This window comes from Dermacentor albipictus, chromosome 10, assembly GCF_038994185.2.
Source record: "Dermacentor albipictus isolate Rhodes 1998 colony chromosome 10, USDA_Dalb.pri_finalv2, whole genome shotgun sequence".
NCBI lineage: Eukaryota > Metazoa > Arthropoda > Arachnida > Ixodida > Ixodidae > Dermacentor > Dermacentor albipictus.
This window is the reverse complement of record NC_091830.1, coordinates 29958677-29979604: the sequence shown is the minus strand read 5'-3', so window position 1 is coordinate 29979604 and position 20928 is coordinate 29958677. Positions and strand designations below refer to the sequence as shown.

General features: G+C 47.5%; 1 protein-coding gene and 3 non-coding genes across 4 annotated transcripts; 1 reads left to right on the top strand and 3 right to left on the bottom strand.

Annotated features, from left to right (window-relative positions):
* The first annotated feature begins 4731 nt into the window (after window positions 1-4731).
* Window positions 4732-4804, top strand: TRNAA-AGC (transfer RNA alanine (anticodon AGC)). The gene has a single exon. It is a non-coding gene; the product is annotated as a tRNA-Ala (tRNA).
* Window positions 4805-9600: 4796 nt separating this feature from the next.
* On the bottom strand, window positions 9601-9693 carry TRNAY-GUA (transfer RNA tyrosine (anticodon GUA)). Its single transcript has 2 exons — window positions 9657-9693; window positions 9601-9636 (listed from the first exon to the last, which is right to left on the bottom strand). It is a non-coding gene; the product is annotated as a tRNA-Tyr (tRNA).
* Window positions 9694-14570: 4877 nt separating this feature from the next.
* Window positions 14571-14661, bottom strand: TRNAY-GUA (transfer RNA tyrosine (anticodon GUA)). The gene is given in 2 exon segments: window positions 14571-14606; window positions 14625-14661. It is a non-coding gene; the product is annotated as a tRNA-Tyr (tRNA).
* A 2879-nt stretch (window positions 14662-17540) lies between these two features.
* Taf7 (TATA-box binding protein associated factor 7) lies at window positions 17541-20910 on the bottom strand. Its single transcript, XM_070527165.1, has 2 exons — window positions 20037-20910; window positions 17541-18748 (listed from the first exon to the last, which is right to left on the bottom strand). Exons 1-2 carry the CDS (start codon window positions 20556-20558, stop codon window positions 17975-17977), a joined length of 1296 nt encoding a protein of 431 aa, XP_070383266.1. The 5' UTR covers window positions 20559-20910; the 3' UTR covers window positions 17541-17974.
* Between the last annotated feature and the right edge of the window lie 18 nt (window positions 20911-20928).

Genomic DNA, 20928 nt, shown 5'->3' with positions numbered 1-20928 from the left:
CCGCTGCCCGCGTCGCGCGCCGGACGACGCCTCGATGACAGTAGCTACGAACGCCGCGCTGTCTCCCTGATATTCTGCCGCATCCGCGAACCTTGCGTGCTCGTCCTTTGCGTGAAAGTCGATGAGGGCCTTGGCCCTCGCCGCTCTTCTCCCCTTGTTAAACTCCGGGTTCATGTTTCTCGGCATGATCGAGGTCTACCCGAATCCTGCGCCGGGTCCCATCCGGGACAGGAACGTCGCTACTCGCCTTTTTCGCCCCGGGCGGGAAGCCGAAGTATTGAAGTATGCGCCTGCCGGCTTCGGTCATAGAGAGCCGCTCCAGCTGGGCGGTCCTTTGCGCTTCCGCAATTTTCTCGAGGGTATTGTGTACCCCCAGGCTCAGGAGCTTGTTGGTGTTCATACACTTGAATAGTCCGAGTGCCGCCTTGTAAGTTCGTCGTATAAGGGCATTGATGTTATTCTTTTCACACTGCAACCATTTGTGGAAGGCTGAACCGTAGGTGACGTGGCTGATTACGAATGAGTGCACAAGCCGAATCAAGCTTTGCTCCTTCATCCCGGCCTTGTGGTTGGTGACCCGTCTGATGAGACGTATTGCGTTGGTAATCTTGGCTGTGAGGCGGGAAATGGTCTCGCCGTTGCACCGTCGTTTGTCTATAATCATGCCTAGCACCCGGATTTTGTCGACCTCCGGGATCACTTGGCCGTTCCTCGTCACGATACCGATAGCCTCGTAATCCCTCGCTTCGCTCTTCTTAAGTCTTCTTGGTTCGCTCTTGTTAAGTTCGCTCTTAGTAACACCAGCAGTTATGACTTGCTCGGTGAGCAGATCAAACCGGAACCGTTTAGCTGGTCTTCGATCGCGTCCACGGCTTCTTGCAGCGTGCTCTCACTGTGCAATGCAATGCAATGCTCTTAATGCGATGCGATGCTTGCTTCTCATGCAATGAGATGATATGAAGAAGGCGCGAAGCTCATTTCCAAAGGGTGCAGAAATAAATGCCGCACTTTCCCCCGAAAGACAAACGGTCGAGACGTCTATGCGAAGTTTGGATAGTTGTTCTATCGGCCACATAAATATGTGAGCATTCTTTGTAATTGAATTAACAAGCATGGTGTCACGCGCACACAGGCAAACGTGAACACACATCGCTTCGATGACCGCGGACACTCGCTATCAACATACTGGCGTGAGGAATCGCGGTAGCAGCCGCGAGCGAGTTGCCTTTCGTACTGTATCCCGCTTCAACACGAACTAAGCGGCGAGAACACATCGCATATGCATACAGCCGCCAAACCTCGGAATGCCTAGACACTTTGCCCACCTCAGATGGCTTTCAAGGTAGGGACCACGCGGCCACGCTCATCCGTGCCATATAGCACCACCACAGGAGTATAGGCCTCTCACCCACCTCATCGTGGCGTCCTAACCTCTCCGCCAGCGGCCAGCGACCCACACGCGTAGTCCCGATTTACATCTTTACTTTCCACAGCAGCGGGAAAGTAGCGTGTGCCATCGCTCCCAGGTCCCGCCGCCGACTGTGAGCTATTCGGCGAGAACGCACGAGCAGCAGCAGCAGTAGCAGCAGACAGCCACGGTCAGCAAAAAAGGCGCAGTGAAGGGGGTGGAGGGCGGGGATGCTGCAAAGAAAGCTTCGCGTTAAAAGAAGTGTGTTTTGTCCAGCTGTATTCGAACTAGCGATATATGAATGTCCCCTCTGGGTGCAACCTCTACAGCCCACCACTCTTCTAGCTGAACGGTCGAAGGAACCTCGAGCTCCTCTGTAAGCTATGTGGAGAGATTGCCACACTAAACCATATTATCTGGGACTGCCGGAAGGACCCTCCCCACTACTATCTCATGGCCGCTCCCGCCTCGCCGGGACCGGCCAGGCGGATCAGCTCCGAGCCGTGAAAAGAGCCGGTGAAGTGGCTGGCAGGCAAGACCTGACAGGCTACCTCCCCCCTTGAACGACGCTTTTTGTCTAATAAAGTTTAACCTGCCTACCGACCTGGCAACGAAATTGAAATTGAAAGCGTAAATAGTCAACCAGGAGCCATCAAAAAGAAAGTGAGAGAAACAGAGACGATGAATTGGATGCAAAAAGTGCGCACAATAAGCTCCACGGATATTTACAAGAATAAGAAGAAATAAATCGCAAGGGAAAATCCGTGCGATAACACGAAGAGAATTGCCTCGCAACTTGAAGCTTGAGCTGGTTTTTCAAGGACAAAAACACGGAGGAGCAAATATTCGCAACTAGATGAGGCATGTGTAAGCTGCAGCAAAAATACAGAGACCACTCAGCACATGCCAATGGAATGCGAAGGAATTCATCCAATGAGACTCGTAGGTACCTTACGTTTTCCAGGAGCGCGTGGATTTAAAGTGTACGGAAGCATCAACCGGTCTGCAGTCGAAATAAGCAAGCGTCATTATGAGTATTGGTGGCAAAAAACCAGGTAAGAGATTGATGCGACCAGAACTGTTACAGGCGTAGGTAGCGGTACAAGGTAGATAAAGAAGTTTTGAACAAACGCAATAAGATAAAAGAGATTACGCGAAAATGCTAGCACGAAAAGCATGTATAGCATACCTTCAGAACTCAAGTAGGCTAGCTGAATATTTGTCACCACCCTGTTTCAAAGGGGATCCTAATAAGTCATGATTATCAGAGTGTTAAGGTATTTGTCCAGCAAAAACATTGACACTCAGAAGAGGAAAAGAACTAGGAAGCTTACCGCAACTACGCGACCGGTATGGTGAGCTACATGGCAACAAAAAACGTCAAGCTGAAAGTCATAGAGGCTGAGATAAGCTCATGGGTGGCGGCAATGGAAAAGAAACCTGCAGTGAGTAATTAACTAAAAGAAAAAAACGAAATCAGCAAAGAATCAATTTACGATAACTCAATGGGAGGCTAATTACTTTTCGTAGCGATATCGGTATGCCTTAGAACGCGTAGTTATAAAGCGAGGTACACCAAGGAAGAAGAAGCATGTGCTTTCTGCGATAAAGCTAGGAAAACGATGGAACATGTTTTATAATGTGGAGATATCTGCCCAGGTTTAACCTCTTCTGGCCTCCTCGATATCCTTGGGTTAAGGGGCGCAACCCACCAGCTCTTTTCAAAGGGGACGCTCATAGAATACATCCATCCAACCGACACGCATAAAAACAAACTTTGAAAAACGGACCAGAAAGTTTGATGCTGGGAATCATTCGTGTGTACTCTTTAAAGATAGGTAGGAGATTACGCAAAATAAGGACAACAGGTTGGGGACGCAACCCATCTCACCGTTTCAAAAAGGACGCTCACAGCATCCATCGATCCAACCATTCGTAACTGTATGGATGAAAATACACGTTACGTAGTGCCACAAAGAGATAGAGAAGGAGATTAACGTAAGCTGAAGATGTTAACCCTGCTTTACTGCGCTAAGATTTACTGCACTAATCTTGACCTTAAAAAAATAAGTTGTTCCTACGTCCATCCGACATTTCATCTCGCACTGACCACCCATTGTAGATTAGGGACCGGTTCAGAAACGCAGCATGAACGCTTAATTTCACGCATTAGTACCGCCGATCGACGACGACTGGAACCACCTTCCTGCCTTCGTCGCTGTTATATGTGACGTTGGAAAATTTCAAGTTGGTTGCCCCCCCCCCCCTATCACTACTTATACGCTATACCTACCACCACTCACAGTTGCCCCTCCGAGCCTTTAGAATATGCACATAAATAAATGAATAAATAAATTAGAAGCAAATCTTATTCGTTGCTCTTTGAACGGGAAAAGAATAGAGCGCACCGCGGTATTTTCTGCAATCCCTATGAGTATTTTACTCCATATCCTCGACCTCGCTATTTCGACGTGTCTTAGAGTTTCTTGACCTCTCGAAGTGGTGATATGCTAATCTGCCACAGCAAGGAGGAGTCCCGGAAAGCTGACGGGAGTGAGCGTCGGCGAAATCTAACGCTGACCTGCCTCCTGCTCGCCCAGAGATTAGTTGGCCGCGTGAGTCTAAGGTATCGCACCGGGCCGATAAAGACACTTTGAGGTGTCCACTGGCGTGGACTGGCAAGAACACACTCACTTGCAGTGCGTCTGCAGCAAATGACGTGTTTTGGGTGATAGCCGGTTTCAAAGTGACACTCGGTGACCGGCTCGGCGCCCAAGTGGCTGAATGGTCATCGTTATGCTGTTGAGAAAGAGGTCGTGAGTTCGATTCGGGACGGCGACGGCACCGCTTTGCGAGGGGGGCGGAATGCGAAAATGCTCGTGTAGTGAAATTTAGGTGCGGAAAACCCGGCAAGTCAATATTATTTCCCAGTCCACAAGTAAGCGTATACCATGCTGCCTGTTTGATGCTTTTGGCCATAAACACTATCAACCAATATATCTCTATCAATCACTCAATCAATCCATCCATCCATCCATCCCGGTATTCATCGGAAGAAGTGCAAGTCGGGGCAACAAGATTTGAAGCGCGCCCTTAGTTAACCGCACGAACAGATGTTTGCAAACTTCTCCATAAGCAAGTAAGCTTCCCCCGCCCTACATTTCTCGTTGACATCTCTCGCCCATGAAAGTGATTCGAATGCAGGACGTCGTTCTCGTGGGAACCGGTTGCCTCCGGGAGTTTTCGGTCTCTGCGCTAGACGTAGCTTTACGCGGAAAGCGGTTCGGAGGGAAAAGCCCGTTGCGTTACCGGTATTCCTTGTCGGGGGTGTAGCGCAGATGGTAGAGCGCTCGCTTAGCATGCGAGAGGTACTGGGATCGATACCCAGCACCTCCAATAAATTTTTTTTCCTAATTCTGAGAGACGTTGCGTACTTCGGTTAAAATGTAATTGAATATTAAAGGATATACAGCCCCAAATTATTGACGTGATAGCATTAAGGGCCCCGTGTCGCAGAAAATCCTACGTCGGCGTCGACGGCGTTGTCAGTGAGAGAAAAATCATCCCGAACGACGCAGGCCCTCGGTGTGGCGCAGAGGCGTTACTGAACTGATTGGATTTCTCAAAGTAAAATGCTTCAGAAAATTCATAAAGTAGGACTTACACAGAACCTACAGACACGATAGCGTCGGACTTTAATTTGAATATACGAGAAAACAATTCTGTAATGCGGAAACTCAAAGACAGACCCCTTTTCCAGCTGACGTTTGGGATTTCGTGTGGCTCTGCGCAAACTCCGAGATTGGACCACACAAGCCGCCGTGTTTCTACCGGAAAGCTGGCCTTCGTGCGTAGCGTACGCCGCCGGCGTTTCCCGGCAAACATTACGGTTACGTAAGCTGAAGTTGCCGGGAAGCGTGGGAACCAGTCACGGTTCTTTGAGCGCTGTCGCGTTCCACTCTTAGAGGCGTGGTTTAACGGTCCTCCAATTTTTTATTGCGAAAGCAATACTGCTCGCACTTTCGGCCCATCGGTGGTCGTGGCGCCTCCTTACACTGCTGCGCGTCACGTGACCATGTGACGTCACGCCAGACCGAGAGACGGGGCCCCAGCTCGCGGCATCGATGGTGGAGGCGAAGCCTTGCGCGCCGCTGCTGCGGCGCTACCGAGAGAGGGCGCTCGCTGGTGTGACGTCACGTTAGGAGGATAAATGGTTCTACAGCTCGGCTCCTCGCAGTGGTCGGCGCGCTGCCTTGCGCTATGTCGGATGATGTATAGCCATAAGTTTAACAAAGGGCAACCATGTCCACACCATCAGCCGAACCAAGGCGCAGCCAAGGGTATTGCTTTCGCAATCTTCCAGGCTTAACCAAGCTAAGCCTTCAGCCAAGTCTTTTTATCCCTTTTTATAAGGTAAAGAAAAGGCGATCGCGTAAGCAGTTATCATTTCGAGCTTCAATTCCTTGTGGGTACAACCGATAATTAAACACGATCCTCGTTACTGCGAGACGCTCAAAACGCGCGTCCAGTGCAACGAGGAATAATATGACGAAATGTTGGGGCATTACGCGCCAAAACCACGATTTGGTTGTGAAGCGCGGCCTAAAATACTTGACTCCAGAATCATTTTGACCACATAAGGTTCCTTAGCGTGCACCTAACGAGAGAGAGAGAGAGGAATAACGTTTCTTGGCACCCGCAAAAAGAGCCCCGAAGAGTCAGGAGTCTTCCTGTCTCTTCGGATTGCTCCTCCCTTTTCAGCTGGCTGATGCTCCTTGGAGCTCAGCGGTGTCCAGGGCCATGCGGATGACTTCTCTTTGATCATCTTCCTTAGAGCTGGTCATTAAAGTCTCCCAGGATTGTCTATCCCTGTCTGGTTTATTGTATCTAGGACATGTCCATATTATGTGGATCATGTCCGCCTTTGCCCCGCAGTGTTTGCAGTTCATGTTCTCAATGTTATTGTGCCATCTCTTCAGTATGTAGGGGTTGCAGATCACCCCCGCTTGCAGTTGCCTCCATGTTATTTCTTCTTGCTTACTTAGTTTCTTATGCGCCTCTGGCAGTGTTTTCCTTCCCATTCTATAATAAGCGAGAATTTCGCTGTAAGTGTTTATGCCTTCTTCTTTTTGTAGGGGCTCCCTGGCTGGAGAAGCTGCATTGGTGTACCGGTAAATAAGCTCTCGGGCCAATGCGTGCGCTTTCTCGTTGCCGGGCAAGCCTTCGTGGGCAGGAGTCCATATAAGGTTTACTAATTCTTCTGGAATTGGTCCTTTCTCCAATATGTTGAGCGCCTCTTTGGAGATTCTCCCTGCTGTATAATTCCTGATGGCTGTTTTGGAATCTGACACTATGATTTTGACCCCTTTTTGAGTCAAAGCTAGGGCTATGGCCACCTCCTCTGCAACCTCCACTCTGTTTTGCGGGGTACTGCAGCTCTTTGAGTTCTCACCGTTAGCCTGTGTCGTCACTGAGACAAAACCTGGTCTGCTTTCATATTCTGCTGCATCCGTGTAGAAAACCCCTTGCTTTTTATCTAGTGATTTTTGTAGTGCTTTAACCCTGTCTTTCCTCCTATCCTGATGGTGACTGGGATGCATATTCTTCGGGAGTTGTGGTATGCGTATCCTATCTCTGATTTGCGACGGAATGGCTCCCGTGTTTCTTACTTTGTTGCTAGTTTTGTATCCTAGTTTCTCTAAAAGTCTCAGACCACCCCTGCTTCTCATTAGTCTCTGTTGCTGGGAGACTAGTGTGGCTTCAATCAACTCTTCTAGGGTGTTGGAAATGCCCATGTTTAATATCCTGTGCGTAGAGGTGCATGGTGGAAGGTTTAGGGCTGTTTTAACTCCTTTCCTGATGAGGATTTCTATTTTGTTTTTTTCGGCCCTTGTTAGTTTAAGGTACGGCGTTGCGTATGTGATCTTGCTGATCGCGAAGGACTGTACTATCCTTAATAGGTTAGCCTCCCTCATGCCTGCCTTCTTGTTGGCGATTCTTCTGAGGAGTCGACAAGTTTGGCTTACGCTCATTTCAAGCTTTCTAATCGTTTCCGTATTTCTTAGATTGTCCTGAATGTGCATGCCCAGCACTCGTATAGCTTTTACGTTTGGAATTGCGTCCCCATTAACCATGAGTTTTATCCCGTGGTTAGGAATTTTCTTTCGCATTTTCTGTGGACTGATGAAGAGAGCCTCCGACTTCGTAGCTGAACATTTAAGTCCGGCTTTTTCTAAGTGCTCTTCAATTCTATTGATGGCCTTTTGCAGCGTTTCTTCTATGTAGGCGTCACTTCCTCTATTTATCCATACGGGACTTACGGGATCTAAAAGATACGATCTATGCGGACGACATCACCCTATGGATAAATAGAGAAAGTGATGCACCTAACGAACTCTTTTTTTTCACTTTGCTCCCGTTCAACTGCTGTCTCCGCGACGAGAATCGAACCCGCGACATAGAGCTCACCCGCGCAATGCCAGAGCCGGTAATCTGCACCGCAACGAGAATGGCCGATATGTGAGTGTGGGAACAGGATAACTTTTACAACCGGAAAATTTCTTCCAATGCATAGGTGTGCAGTAGGAATGACAAAATGCGGCAGTTTTAAGCTGCATTGCATACAGAAATTTACCGTAATCTTCACAGAACACGTCAGAATATAAAGTTAATGCAAATCCTCTTGGAAGAACGCAGCCTTCTTTAAGCCAATGCAAATACACTGCGTGCTGTTGATGTACGTACACCAAACAAAATGTTATTGCGCAAAGTGTAGACGCCAATATCAAGGGTGGTTATAGTAAGCCCCAATTGCTGCTCTGCTTTTCTTCTTGCAGATATCATAAATTCTCTCTTAATACTCTAAGCAGGGAAAGGCGCAGTAGCCTTAGCGAAGGTTTTCGTAGGGAGCGCATGCCTGTAATCTTAACTAAGTATCCGCGTGATTTTCACGCCCTAGCGCATGCGAACAGTACACTGCGCCCATCCTGAAGGCGTCGCACTGGGTGCTATTGTTTGCGCAGGTCACTCAAGGTCAAGGAGGCAAAGGGCACTCTACGAAACCCACTAGGTTTAATTCGGTATTAAAAATGTCTTCTATGACGTTTCGAGGCTTTTCGTGTGCATTCTGCCATGTTGGGCGGCAGTTATAATTATACTCCCGTCGCATAAACGTGGGAAAAACGTTATGCGGATCCAGTGCAACCTGGGAACTTCTTTTCTTTCTTTTTTTCTGACCTGGACGCTCGCATTATTGCTAAATGTGTTGACGTTATACGTTGCTACAGTAATGTATATGATAGGTTACGTTATGTAGATCTGTGTTTATGTTTTTATACGCTGTGTCGTGCATGTGGTGAACTTCATTGCAATATCATCCTCTGCCGTCTGTGGTTGCGTTTTCTTTTCCTTGGCAGCATTTCAGTTGCACAAACAGGGTGTTTCAGCGAACACTTTCAGAAATTCTCAAAGGTTTGCTGCGACGGATAATACAGTTCTAGTTCATTAGGTAGTTTACTCGAACTGGCGGGCACTACTTGCACAAGAAATTGAAATGCATAACTGACTAATTAACAGACCGTCACTAAATAACTTTTGACTAACTATTTTATGGTCCACTTTGCAATTTACAGATTATATCCGTGGAGTTTGAAAGGCGGATCCAGTTGCAACGAATTCTCAGGATGACACCAGTTTCGAGATATTCATTCCCAAACTTTGCGGAGAATTATGCATTGGCACTCCAGTTACTTTCTTATCAAAACGTAGTTTTATGCATTCAAGCACCAATGCATCTGGACGACAACATCTCGAAAAGGTTGTCGTCCTGAGAATTCGTTCCAAGTGGATCTGCTTTGCGAACAACACGGCTACAATTTGTAAATTGCTACTTGGGCAGTAACGTAATTAGTTCAAAACATAATTAGTTAATTTATTACCTTAATATACATTTTCTTGCACATAATGCCCGCCTCTTCGAGATGACCATCTCATGAGCTAGAATTCTGCTATCTGCCACTGCAAACCTTTATACAAAATTTTGAGTGTTCTCTGAAACACGCGGTATAACATGCAACATCATTTGTGCTCAAAGCGCCTGTGTTTGTTCTACACGAATAGATATTTTTTATTTTGATTGGTACACAATGTCAAACAAGTGTGCAGGATTATAAAGAAGGAAAAAATACATTCAGTCCATCGAGCCGGATTCGAACCAGCGACCTATGGATGTCCGCTTGGAATGTAACCTCTACAGTCCACCGCTCTACCAACTGAGCTATCGACGGCACGGTGTCAGCGCGTCTACCGGCTCGTCTGGATTGCACAGCAACGTGGCCGAGTAACGAGATAATTAAGGCCTGGCACGTGGGACGCAGTGCGAAGTTGTCTCTTGAGTGGCAGCGTTTGTCCTTGAGCAGAAAAGAGCGATTGCGCGCCTTCTATGCGTCCTCCTTCATTTGCAAGCGAGGCGGTTGTCGCTAACTACGAAAACCACACGATTAAACTTAATACAAACGCGTGCGTTGGCTAGTTTTTCTTTTTTTTCTACGAGTGCCTCATACTCACTATGGATGAATGACCAGGAATATAGGATGACTCTTGAATACAACTGGTCGAACCTAAAAAGAAACACTAATTAGAAATTTGGAATATTCATTACTGTCGTCTACTTCTACTGCTTCTTCTAAACCTTCAGTGAGAACGCTAAATAAAAGAAGCATTAGAATGATAATTTGTATGAATGGATTTATCGGGACTTCAAACTTTCGTAAATCCTTTTGTTCCTACGGTAGTGGCTATTTAAGAGGTCATTAGGTTAATTCTTGCTGAGGATGCCCATCCGTCTGTTTCTCATCAGATAACTTCCCCGACATTCCGGGTATGTCGTTGATCCGGGTATGTCGTCGCTCCAGGTATGCCGTCGATCAGGGTATGTCGTCGATCCGTATTTAGCCTCTTTCATGTCAACTTGGTCCTTGCTCTTCATTCTGTTATCGACTCAGAGTAGCAAAGTTTTTTCCGGGAGCCATCTCTGTTTTTCTCCAATTCGATATGTTCTCTTCTGTCCCTTGAGCCCCTGGGTGTACGTGTCACTGGGTGTGTTGCCTAATAGACAACTTGGAACAACCTGGGTGAAGGGGTAGTTGCCAAATAAACCCCTTAGGCCATCCGGTATCATGCTCGGCCTATCTTTTTTTTTTTCGTGTCCACTGCACAACGAAGGCCTCCCAGCGATCTCAGTTACCCCTGTCTTGCTCTAGCTGATTCCAACTCTCGATTGCAGATTTGCTCATTTCGTCACCTGACCTAATTTTCTGACGTCCTCGACTGCGCTTCCCTTCCCTGGCACCCATTCTGTAACTCTCTAATGGTTCTCTTAATGTCGACTATATTATCGGCGGTCCTCGTTTGCTCTCTGATTCACATTGTTCCCTTCTGGCTGTTAGCGTTACACCCAACATTTTTCGTTCCATTGCTCTTTGCGCGGTCCTTAACCTTTTCACGACTTTCTTTGTTGGCTTCCAAATTTCTGTCCCATATGCTGGCGCCGGTATAATGCAATGATTGTACGCTTTTCTACGACAGTGGTAAGCTCCCAGTCAGGATTTCGTAATGCCTGCCGTATCCACTCCAACCCATCTTTATTCTGTAAATTTCCTTATCATGATGAGAAGTATTAGTAATTAGTAATTGACTAAGGTAAACATACCCCTACACAGACTCAAGAGGTTGAGTGGAAATGATGAATTCTTGTTCTCTTGACAGGCTATTGAACATTACCTTTGTCTTCTACATATTATTCTTAAACCACGAGTTTAAACTTCCTTGGTTAATGTACTCAATAATTTGTTGTAATCCGTCCCCAGTGTTGCTGAACAGGACAATGCCGTCTACAAACCGAAAGTTGCAGACATTCACGTTGGTCCTCACTCCTAAGCCATCCTATTATGATAGCTTGATACTTCTAAGCATGCTGTGAATAGCATTGGAGAGATTGTGTCTCCTTGCCTGACCCCTTTCTTTACAGGTATGTGCAACCGCAAATGTAAAGCTCGATACGTGAGCATTCTTTTGGAATCCTCCATAATAGAAATGTGCCACTGGGTAGTTGAACTAATTATCACCCAAAAAAAGAGACAAGAAGTGAAGTCGGCAACATATAATTGAAGTCAACTACAGACAAGTGAAAAAGCCGACGCCAAGAACAGCTTAATGTCGAAAAAGCAATGAAATTGACAGAATTGGACCATCTGCAGCATGCATTGAGCAATACGCGTTGAGCTAGAAAAACGGCAACAAAATGTGGTAGAAAATTGAGCAATATGGCTACACTTAATGGAAGAACGTGACAATAAGATAGGTCTCTACATTGCTTCACTTCGATTCTCGTTAACGTCGACATCATTCCTCGTAGGCTTTCCGTCGGATGTTATTTAAGTGATTTATGAAACAGTACTTAGGTAGCAGCAACCCGTACGAGCATTAGTAGCCCAAACTTTGTAATCGCATTAATAAAGGTTAAGATTTGATTACCAATATTTTTAAGGTAAACAGTAACCAAGAAAGCTGACGCCAGGTAAGGGCCCGCGACACTGCGACAACCTGAGGAGCACGCGCTGAAGAAGAAGAAGAAGCCTTCTTTTCGGCAGGTCCGCAAGGCTGGCTCTCGTCAACAATCCTTCTCCAGGACTACTCAACCCGAAGAGCGACACTTGAGAACCAGGCGATGGACGTCGTCGTCCTCCACGGACTGGCCGGTGCCGACCTCCGAACGAGTGAGTCGTTTGACTGCGAGGAAGCCTTTGGTCACGGCCCTTTCCAGAAGAGGATGCTCGTTCTCATTCTTCTGGGACTCTTCTCGGCTAATTGCCAAACCGTGGTGATTTCCCTCGTCACCGGTGACGTCGACCATTGGTGCAAGCCGCTCGCCGGTTTCAACATCTCTGCAGACGATTGGAAGAATATTGCCATGCCGATCGAGGCCGATCGACGCTTCAGCCGCTGCCGCATTTACGAACGCTGCAAGCCACCCGCTGACCATGGCGACTCCGCTGAGAAACGTAAGACCGGCGCTGTACTAACTGGGGCTGACGAGTGGTACAGCCGATGCTTCCAGGACACCAGCGACCCACGCGACGTGCCCTGTGAAGAGTGGGACTACCGCATTAGCACGGCCGAGGCCAGTGCGGTGAGCTCTTTGAACATGTTGTGCCACCAACGTTTGCTGCCGTCCACCCTTGTCGCCCTACATAACGCCGGTGCCGTTGTTTCCCTTATCCTGGCTGCAGCCGTCGTAGACTGCGTCAGCAGGAGAGCCATGCTCCTGGGCTGGGCAGTAGCGGTAGTGACCTTCGTGGCGAGATATTACGTTCGTTACACTGTGGTGCGCTTCCTTACCGGGGCCAGTGTCGCGGTACATACAATTTTTACCAGCCTAGCGCAGTATATCGATTTATGGATGCCGTGCCTCACGGTGGTCGTCACACCGGCGACGTCACACTATTTCAAGTACTTTCCGGACACGCTTCAGTGTCCACCACGACGTTATGGACCACATGAAGCAAACGCTCGAGCCGCGAATACTACGCAAGAAGTCCAAGGCCGCAAGCGTGGAGAGCTCCAAGTCATCCATCATGGAAAGTGTAAACAGTAGTGGCAGCAAAAGTCGTTGTACGTAGTTTTAAATTTAAATGCCCCGTCGATCTCACGCCCAGCGGGTGCTGGAAGAATGCCACCGGAAGTGTACTACGAAGTGACTTTACATACGGTGTTGGGTTCGCAACATCAAATAGTCGGTTTCTGTGTTCGTATATATTAGCTGCAACTATGCTTTATAAATGTTCCTCTGCACTGGACCTAAAGAAAAACGCTAATTTGCTAATGTTGCAACTTGTCTGTTTTCACGCCACAGCGAGTTTCTGTGTGTTGTACATCGTTTTCTTGAGTGGCAAATATATATTTTTTCTCATTTCGGGAGTTGATGCGTTCAACTCTGTGAAAGTTTTTGTGTATCGTTGGCCGGGGGACTACTGGAACTTGCCTCTGAATGCCAGGCTGCGCTCTGAGGATGAAAAAAAAAAAAAGATTATAACGTTATTTCTGTGTTACTGCTCCATTTCTCAATCACATAAACGCACGCACTCGTGCTTTAATGACCCCATGCAAAGCCATAATTTGTATGCGTACTCCCCTCATCAAAATCATCTGCAGTCAGCTATTATGACTGCTGCAGAAAACAATTCAAAAGAAAACATTATAGTTGACATAATGGCAGCACAATTTAGATTAGGGATACTTCATAAGCCCATCACTTCAGTGCCGTTTTGTTGGTTCCCTTCCCTCTAGCACCTCGTTAATTGTTGGTCTGGTGCACCGGCTTAAACACGCCACCAAACTAGGCACGATGGTATTGGTTCACGTTTCACTGTAATTAACTGCGCACTGAGAACGATTATGAATGTTGCGTGTTGTGTCTACGTCTTCAGATCCGTTTTTAGAACTTTCATGATTAGCCATGAATCATAAATGCTCGCGCTGAATTCATCGATGTTGTCGTGGATTCGGCAGGTGCGCAGAATTTTCCGAAGCATTTTCCTTGTATTCATTCGCTCACCCGTAAGACATACTTGAGTTACATGACCAGCGCAGCGACGTACTTCTCCCAAAAATGTCGGCGTTCATATGTACGGAACGTAGCGTCTCGTAAGCTTAATTATGATGACTGCATTTACAAATCAACATTGTGTCTAAATTAGGCTGTTGAATAATTGGTGAGTTCCAAGATGCAAGAATTAGACCTCTCCCTATTTTACTGGGCAATAACGTTGTAAACTCCGGTAACGCTACAAGATTTTTCAGTCATGACGTTTGTGTGTGTCTCGAAGAAGTGACAAAAAAAAAGAAACCCGCCGTGGTTGCTCAGTGGCTATGGTGTTGGCCTGCTGAGCACGAGGTTGCGGGATCGAATCCCGGCCACGGCGGCCGCATTTCGATGGGGGCGAAATGCGAAAACACCCGTGTGCTTAGATTTAGGTGCACGTTAAAGAACCCCAGGTGGTCAAAATTTCCGGAGTCCTCCACTACGGCGTGCCTCATAATCAGAAAGTGGTTTTGGCACGTAAAACCTCAAATATTAAAAAAGAACGAGACGAGAAAAAAGTACTCCGTCGAGCCGGATTCGAACCAGCGACCTATGGATAACAGCGCGGGGTTTCCTCTACAGTCCACCGCTCTACCAACTGAGCTATCGACGGAACGAGTTTGTATGCTTCTTCGAGCATGTGTGATTCGAGCATGAGCATGTGTGATTCGAGCACGAACATTTGAGCAAAATTACTTTATAGGTAAGGAAGCACCGAGATGAGCGCGTACGCTGACGCAGCTAATGAACACTGCCTTCGACGTAACTTTGTAGCTTCTACGACTCGATCCCGTCGCTTGGAACCGATGCGCACTAGTTTATGCACCTCTGTTGGTCTTCATTTTACTTACACTCATGGACTCCAAAAATAATGAGACTGCGAAGTAATACCAATCGGAAAACTAGCAGCCGCATTTACCAAAGCATTGACTGACCGTGATTCACGCTAGGTCCACGGCTCGAGTCTGTGGACGCACGAGGATTTTGGTTTGAAAAGCAGCCTTGCGTGGCACAGCCGATTTACAGTTTCTTGTAACTGTCTTTCTTTTTTTCCCTGAAGCTTTCTCAATCACCGATGACAGAAGTTGCGTAATTCGAACACGTTCGGCGTCTCTTGGTGCACGTAGTGCTGCTGCCAGTGAGCAGTGGAGTAGCCAGTAAATTTTTTTCCTGGTGGGAGGCAGGGGAAGCGGGATGGGGGCACGAACTTGAGCGGGGACGATGTGTGTGAGGGGATTTGGGCAGGCCGCATATTCACTGAGAAATTTTCGGGGGAGGGAGAGCACTTGCTCCTTGTGCCTCCGCCCCCCACCCTTGCTGCCATTTTTGTATGAAACTTTATGCTTGCTGCCGTTTGTTAATGGATGGATGTTATGAGCGTCCCGTTTGGAACGGGGGGCGGTGGCTTGCGCCACCAAGCTCTTGCTATTATACTGCTTAGTGTCCTACCTAGGCTGAAAAGAAAGGCATAGAAAACCACGATGAGCTCCCGCAATCAAATTTTCTGACCCCCTAATGCGAATTTTGCTTTTGTACGTCTCCGTTTTTTGTCGTTTCCCTACTTGGAAACCAACAAAGCACCTACATACACGTTTTTGCCGACCAGTGGCGATGGCGCGTGGATGGAACAACCAGGTAATGACCATAACTAGCGGGGCGCGAAGCTCCCGATTCTGGCTCTTGAGGTCATCATGAAATTCGCATAATTCGGATACGGCAAGCGGTACTATCGAGAAACCGTAATAGTTGGGTATCTTGTAACAATCCATTTAATTTTCTGTCCCCTGTCACTGGTGGCACCGAGTGCCTGATTCTGTCTGAGCCAATGACCCGGGTTAAAGGAATGAGAAATGGAAGAGGTCGCTACCTAGGTCAACTAATCACAGGGAACCCTGACCATGAGAAGAAAATTCACAGAAGAATAAAAATGGGTTGGATCGCATACGGCAGACATTGCCAGCTCCTGACTGGAAGCTTACCGTTATCCTTGAAAAGGAAGGTGTACAATCAGCGCATTTTACCTGTGCTGACATATGGGGCAAAGACTTGGAGACTGACAAAGAAGCTTGAGAACAAGTTAAGGACTGTGCTAGGCCTAACTTTATGAGACAGAAAGAGAGCAGTTTGGATCAGAGAGCAAGCAGGTATAGACGATACTCTGACATTAAGAGAAAGAAATGGCACTGGGCAGGTCATGTAATGCAATTCATGTAATTGCAATTATTGTAATTCATGCAATTCATGTAATTACATGACCATGTAATGGTCATGTAATTAGATAACCATTGGACCATTAGGGTGACAGAATGGGTACCAAGAGAAGGGAAGCGGAGTAGAGGATGGCAGAAGATTAAGTGTCGTGACGAAATTATGACATTTGCGGGTGCTAGTTGGCATCAGTTGGCACAGGACAGGGGCAACTGGAAATTGCAGGGAGAGGCCTTCGTCCTGCAGTGGTCATAAAATAGGCTGATGATGATGTTACAAGATATGGTCAATGGAGCAAACAGAGGAATATTCACTACAGCGCAAGCTTCAACATACATCAACCTTGGCATGAATATTCCTACAGAACTAACAATAGTTGGAAACCACTGTCTACAACACACTTCTAAGTATCAGAAGTTGTTATTCTTGCTACCGACAACAGTTATCGAACAAGCTGTAGATATGGGTCGCACATTCTCTGAAACCTTCCGATGCCTCTTCTGTAAAACACGCCGCACAATCCGGCTGCATCGTTTCACTTGCTTGACAAACAGTTCACATTAATCTTGTCAACTTGTTTTATTTCATCCAGTGCTACTAACAAAGCTTGTTTTATATCGCAAGAAACGTTTTACTTCACCCAAGCACACCTGAGCATATTTCCAGTGAATGCTGTCTGCACTGTTTATAGAAAGAGCTCAGGGCCAAGATAACGTAAAAAATATTCCAAAATGTTTTTATGCCAAATTCGCCATTACCCTTCCGTGATAGGTCAAAATGAGTTGAACCAAACCCACATGGGTGGGCGCTGCATCCATTTGGGCACATTCCGAGCCATTTTGACCTGTCACAGAGGGCTAATGGCTGATTTGGAATGAAAACAGATTGAAATAGATTTACATTATCTCAGCCCTGGGCTCAACAACAGTAGCACATATAATATTTTAGCATCTCACTTTATCAATTTTGTGTGACCTACATTTGAATTTAGTGACCTTTAAAAGCATTATTGCTTTGATGGCAGCTGGTCTATGCACTATGCCTAAGCTGTTTTACAGTGTATCCCTCGTGATTTCTTTGGACCTTTATTGAGCTCCTCTGAAATTAAAGAACCCATACCTTTACCACCACAGGTAGCATAGTCTCTAACTGTCAATTTACTTTTGTGTTAGTCAAAACAAGCATTACTCATATGCTGTCTACCTACCGAAGCACACACACTTTACTATGAGACTGCATTTCATGGGAAGGTCACATGCTGCGGCACAGACATAAAAACTGCTGTGGACTGCAGAAACTTTGGGTCAGTTTATTTGAAGTGTAGTCAGTGTATACACAATAGTCCGCAGGTGGTTCAGAATATTTACACAGTTAGTTCATCTCCACATTCTAAAAATAGGCTGGCATTTTTTCTAATTTGCTGTTTTCTGTTTTCATAGCAAAATATCTTTCAAAAAACATCTCGGCAGTCAAACCTTTGCATGACCACTATCATGCAACAGAAAGAAGAAAAAAAAACAATGTGTCTACAGTCACCAGCAACACTTTAGAATGGCCACCACATCTGGAAAAGCAGCACTGTGGTCCCACAAATTGTAAAAATTTATTTCTTGGGAGATCAAAAATAGGTCTTCATCCTACAAGCAGGGCCAATGAGAGGTGTGAACTCTACAAAACTTTCCAGTACATCAGTGACGAACTTTTGTACGCCAGCACAATCACTGGTGAAGCAGTGAGACAATCTCATCATACTCCCTCTGCTTCTCACTCTCTTCCATCTTGAGAGCATTGACAATGTTTTGGAACCGCTGCTTGAGGGCCTGGTTTTCTATCGATGCTATCTCAAGCTCCTGGGCCTGCCTTCGCTCCTGCAGCTGAGCGATCTCCCGTTCCAAATCCGACAACCGGTTCAAGAGCGCAGAGTTGTCCTGCTCCGGTTCGTCCACGTCATCGTCTTCCTCCTTCTTGGTGGCAAACTCGATAACTTCCTTGTCATCACCATAATCGGGATCATCAACGTACTCATCCACAAGCGAACTCGTTGCTGCTGCTGTAGCCGCCGCACTGGTGCTCGCACCAGACGCCATCTTATCGGTGGCTGCCAGCATGCCCCGCCGGAAGTCAGTCACCATGTCCGGCGAAGAGCCACCATCCCGCTTTCCAGACAACGACGGATGCCTCTGCTTTGGAGGCCGTGATGAGAGCTCTTCCTCCCCGCCCGAGTCGACGATGTTGACATCATCCTCGTCAGAGCTGCTCAATGCTTCACCGAAGAGGTCGTGTTCACCAACATCCATGCTCTGCGAGTTGCTGTTGAGCAGCGCGCTCACGGAAGGTGAGCCGAAGCCACCGCTCACGTGAGGCTCACCAGAACCCCCACCAGCCACTTCGGTTCCATCAACCTTGCCATCGCTGGTTTTGTCGTCATCGGCATTGACCACCTCATAGCGGATTGAAATGGCTTCGTTGTCCGTGCGGAAGAGTCGCTTAACCTGCAAGCGAGTACAGCAACATTATGTCTCCATTTGAAAAGACATTATGATACCACATACATAACTGTTTTCATTGAAGCTTTAAACTTCTAAACATATTTTTATTGACTAACGCAGCAAGTGCTTATGCACAGGATTACAAGATGTGCAATGTAGCAGGTTTCAACGCTACCTTAAATGGCCAATAGGTTAATGTGTTTCAATATGCCTCACATTTTAATTGCTATCCAAAGTTTTGCTCTTGGTACACAAAGGTAATATTTAATCATGATAACGTTCAAGCCTTTCAGGGGACATGTCTGCTTATAACTGCAGATGGGAAGTAAAATTCCAGGGTTTTCTTCCTAGCATGAATGGTCGGCAACCAATGTTTTCCAGCTACCAAATCGCCATTTGATGACACCCAGTATTTACTGAATAACGTGCACAAGCAACGAATGCTATCAGCACCAGGCCCTGTTTTTCTCAGAACACAAGGCAACTGAAAAACAGTCTGGAAACAGTCTGGCAAGGGACGGTCTGCATGCCAGCAGCCTTGCCTCCTCCCATCTACCGATCCAACCCCTTCGCTAACTGCAGGCATCTCTCCTCGCCTTGAACCCCACGTTTCATGACTTTGTGCCCCATTAAAGCAAAACTTTGTTTCGAGAAGTAAGGTTGTCTCCCTGTTTGCCACTTGAGGTGTCCTTTTGCGTGAAAGCCGTTTGGGGCGAGTGTATGCATGTGTGTTACTTCGCGGTCATGTATTTCTGATTCATGTAGCATATTCGCAGCCGCTGTAGACCAGACCAAGTCTCTCCAACTAAGTGCACAGTTTGAGAGCCGAGTCCGCGGTCGGTAACTTTACATGTGCATGTCGACCCATGAAAGATCAGTGCTTAGCAGTGCGGCAGTTGACGGTACACTAGTGGCAGGCAGTTGCTTGCATCAAGAACTGGTTACATTAACTCTACTATCCAAGCGCTAGCACAGCACGGCATGTGTCATCAGCTAAAGGTTGCCGCTACACCTAGGCCATAAACCAAGGTGTAACATGCACAAAGCAGCACTGATAGACTGAGACATGCACAGTGAGCACCGACAGTTATATCATGCACTGAGCAGTGCTGACAGCCTAGCTGTTTCAGCATGGTGAAGTGACATTGCGTTGCTGGAAAGATCGGGATGCCCAAATACAAAGGTTCGAATTTAGCATTCGTTACATTCGCTTCTCTTATCCCACGACTGCTGCTTCGATTCGTATTTCCTGCACCGTAGTGGTCAATCCTCTCAACCGCAGGGTACTTACTTCCTTCTCGATCTCCGGGAAGTCGACGTACTTCTTCTTGAGCACCTTGCGGAAGCGGCGCTTGCGCACGTTCTTCAGCGAGGGCGTGATGCCGTGCGGGTACTGGTACTTCTTGTCCTTGGCGTCCTTGCGCTCCTTGCGGCGCAGCGACTCCTCGTCGTCGGCGGCCGCCGCCTTCTTGGCCTCTTCGTCCTCCGCGCCGTCCTCTTCCTTGCAGATCATCAGCTGCGCCACGTCGGCCGTCTTGTAGAAGGTCTTGCGGTCCAGCGTCTTGTGCGACTCGATGATGGACGGCAGGTCGACGACGCGCGCCGACAGGCTCCAGCGGTCGAAACGCACCGTGCCGTGCCGGTTGTCCGGCTCCAGCTGGATGGTCAGCCGGTCCTTGAGGTTCATCACGCCGGACCGCACCGCGGCTCGCAAGGCCGCGGCCACCTGACCCGGCAGGCGCAGGATGACCTGACTCTCGAGTTCGGCCGGAGCTTCTTCCTTGGTCTTCTTGATTTCGGGCGGCGCGTTCATCGTGTCAAGTGTGCGTTCGCCTCCACGAGTAGAGTATCGAGCAGCAAAGCAGTGCAGCTGCGACGACTGGTGATACCGAGCCTGCTAAGAAAGCTCGCGCCACCCGGTCGTGGAGTTCAGTCACAGCAAACTTCGTTTTCGGCCGAGATCCCGCTTTACTCAAGTCCCGCTAGCCATCGCGTAGTCAGCACTTATAAGTGTGGCAAGACGCTTCTGCAGAACTGCCAGCACCACCTTTACAGTGTTTGTTTCAAGATCTACCTCACAGATCCATCCGCAAACGACAGGCACAATAGATTGCGTTCGACTAGAAAGCAGTGGAACCGTGTGGAAAAACGTAAACAAAAGCGCAACGTGGCTGATGTTTACG

Coding starts and splice junctions, on each gene's coding strand:
- Taf7 (XM_070527165.1), bottom strand. CDS start 20,558: ATGAACGCGCCGCCCGAAATCAAGAAGACCAAGGAAGAAGCTCCGGCC. Junction 18,749..20,036: donor TCCCGGAGATCGAGAAGGAA/GTAAGTACCCTG, acceptor ACTCGCTTGCAG/GTTAAGCGACTCTTCCGCAC.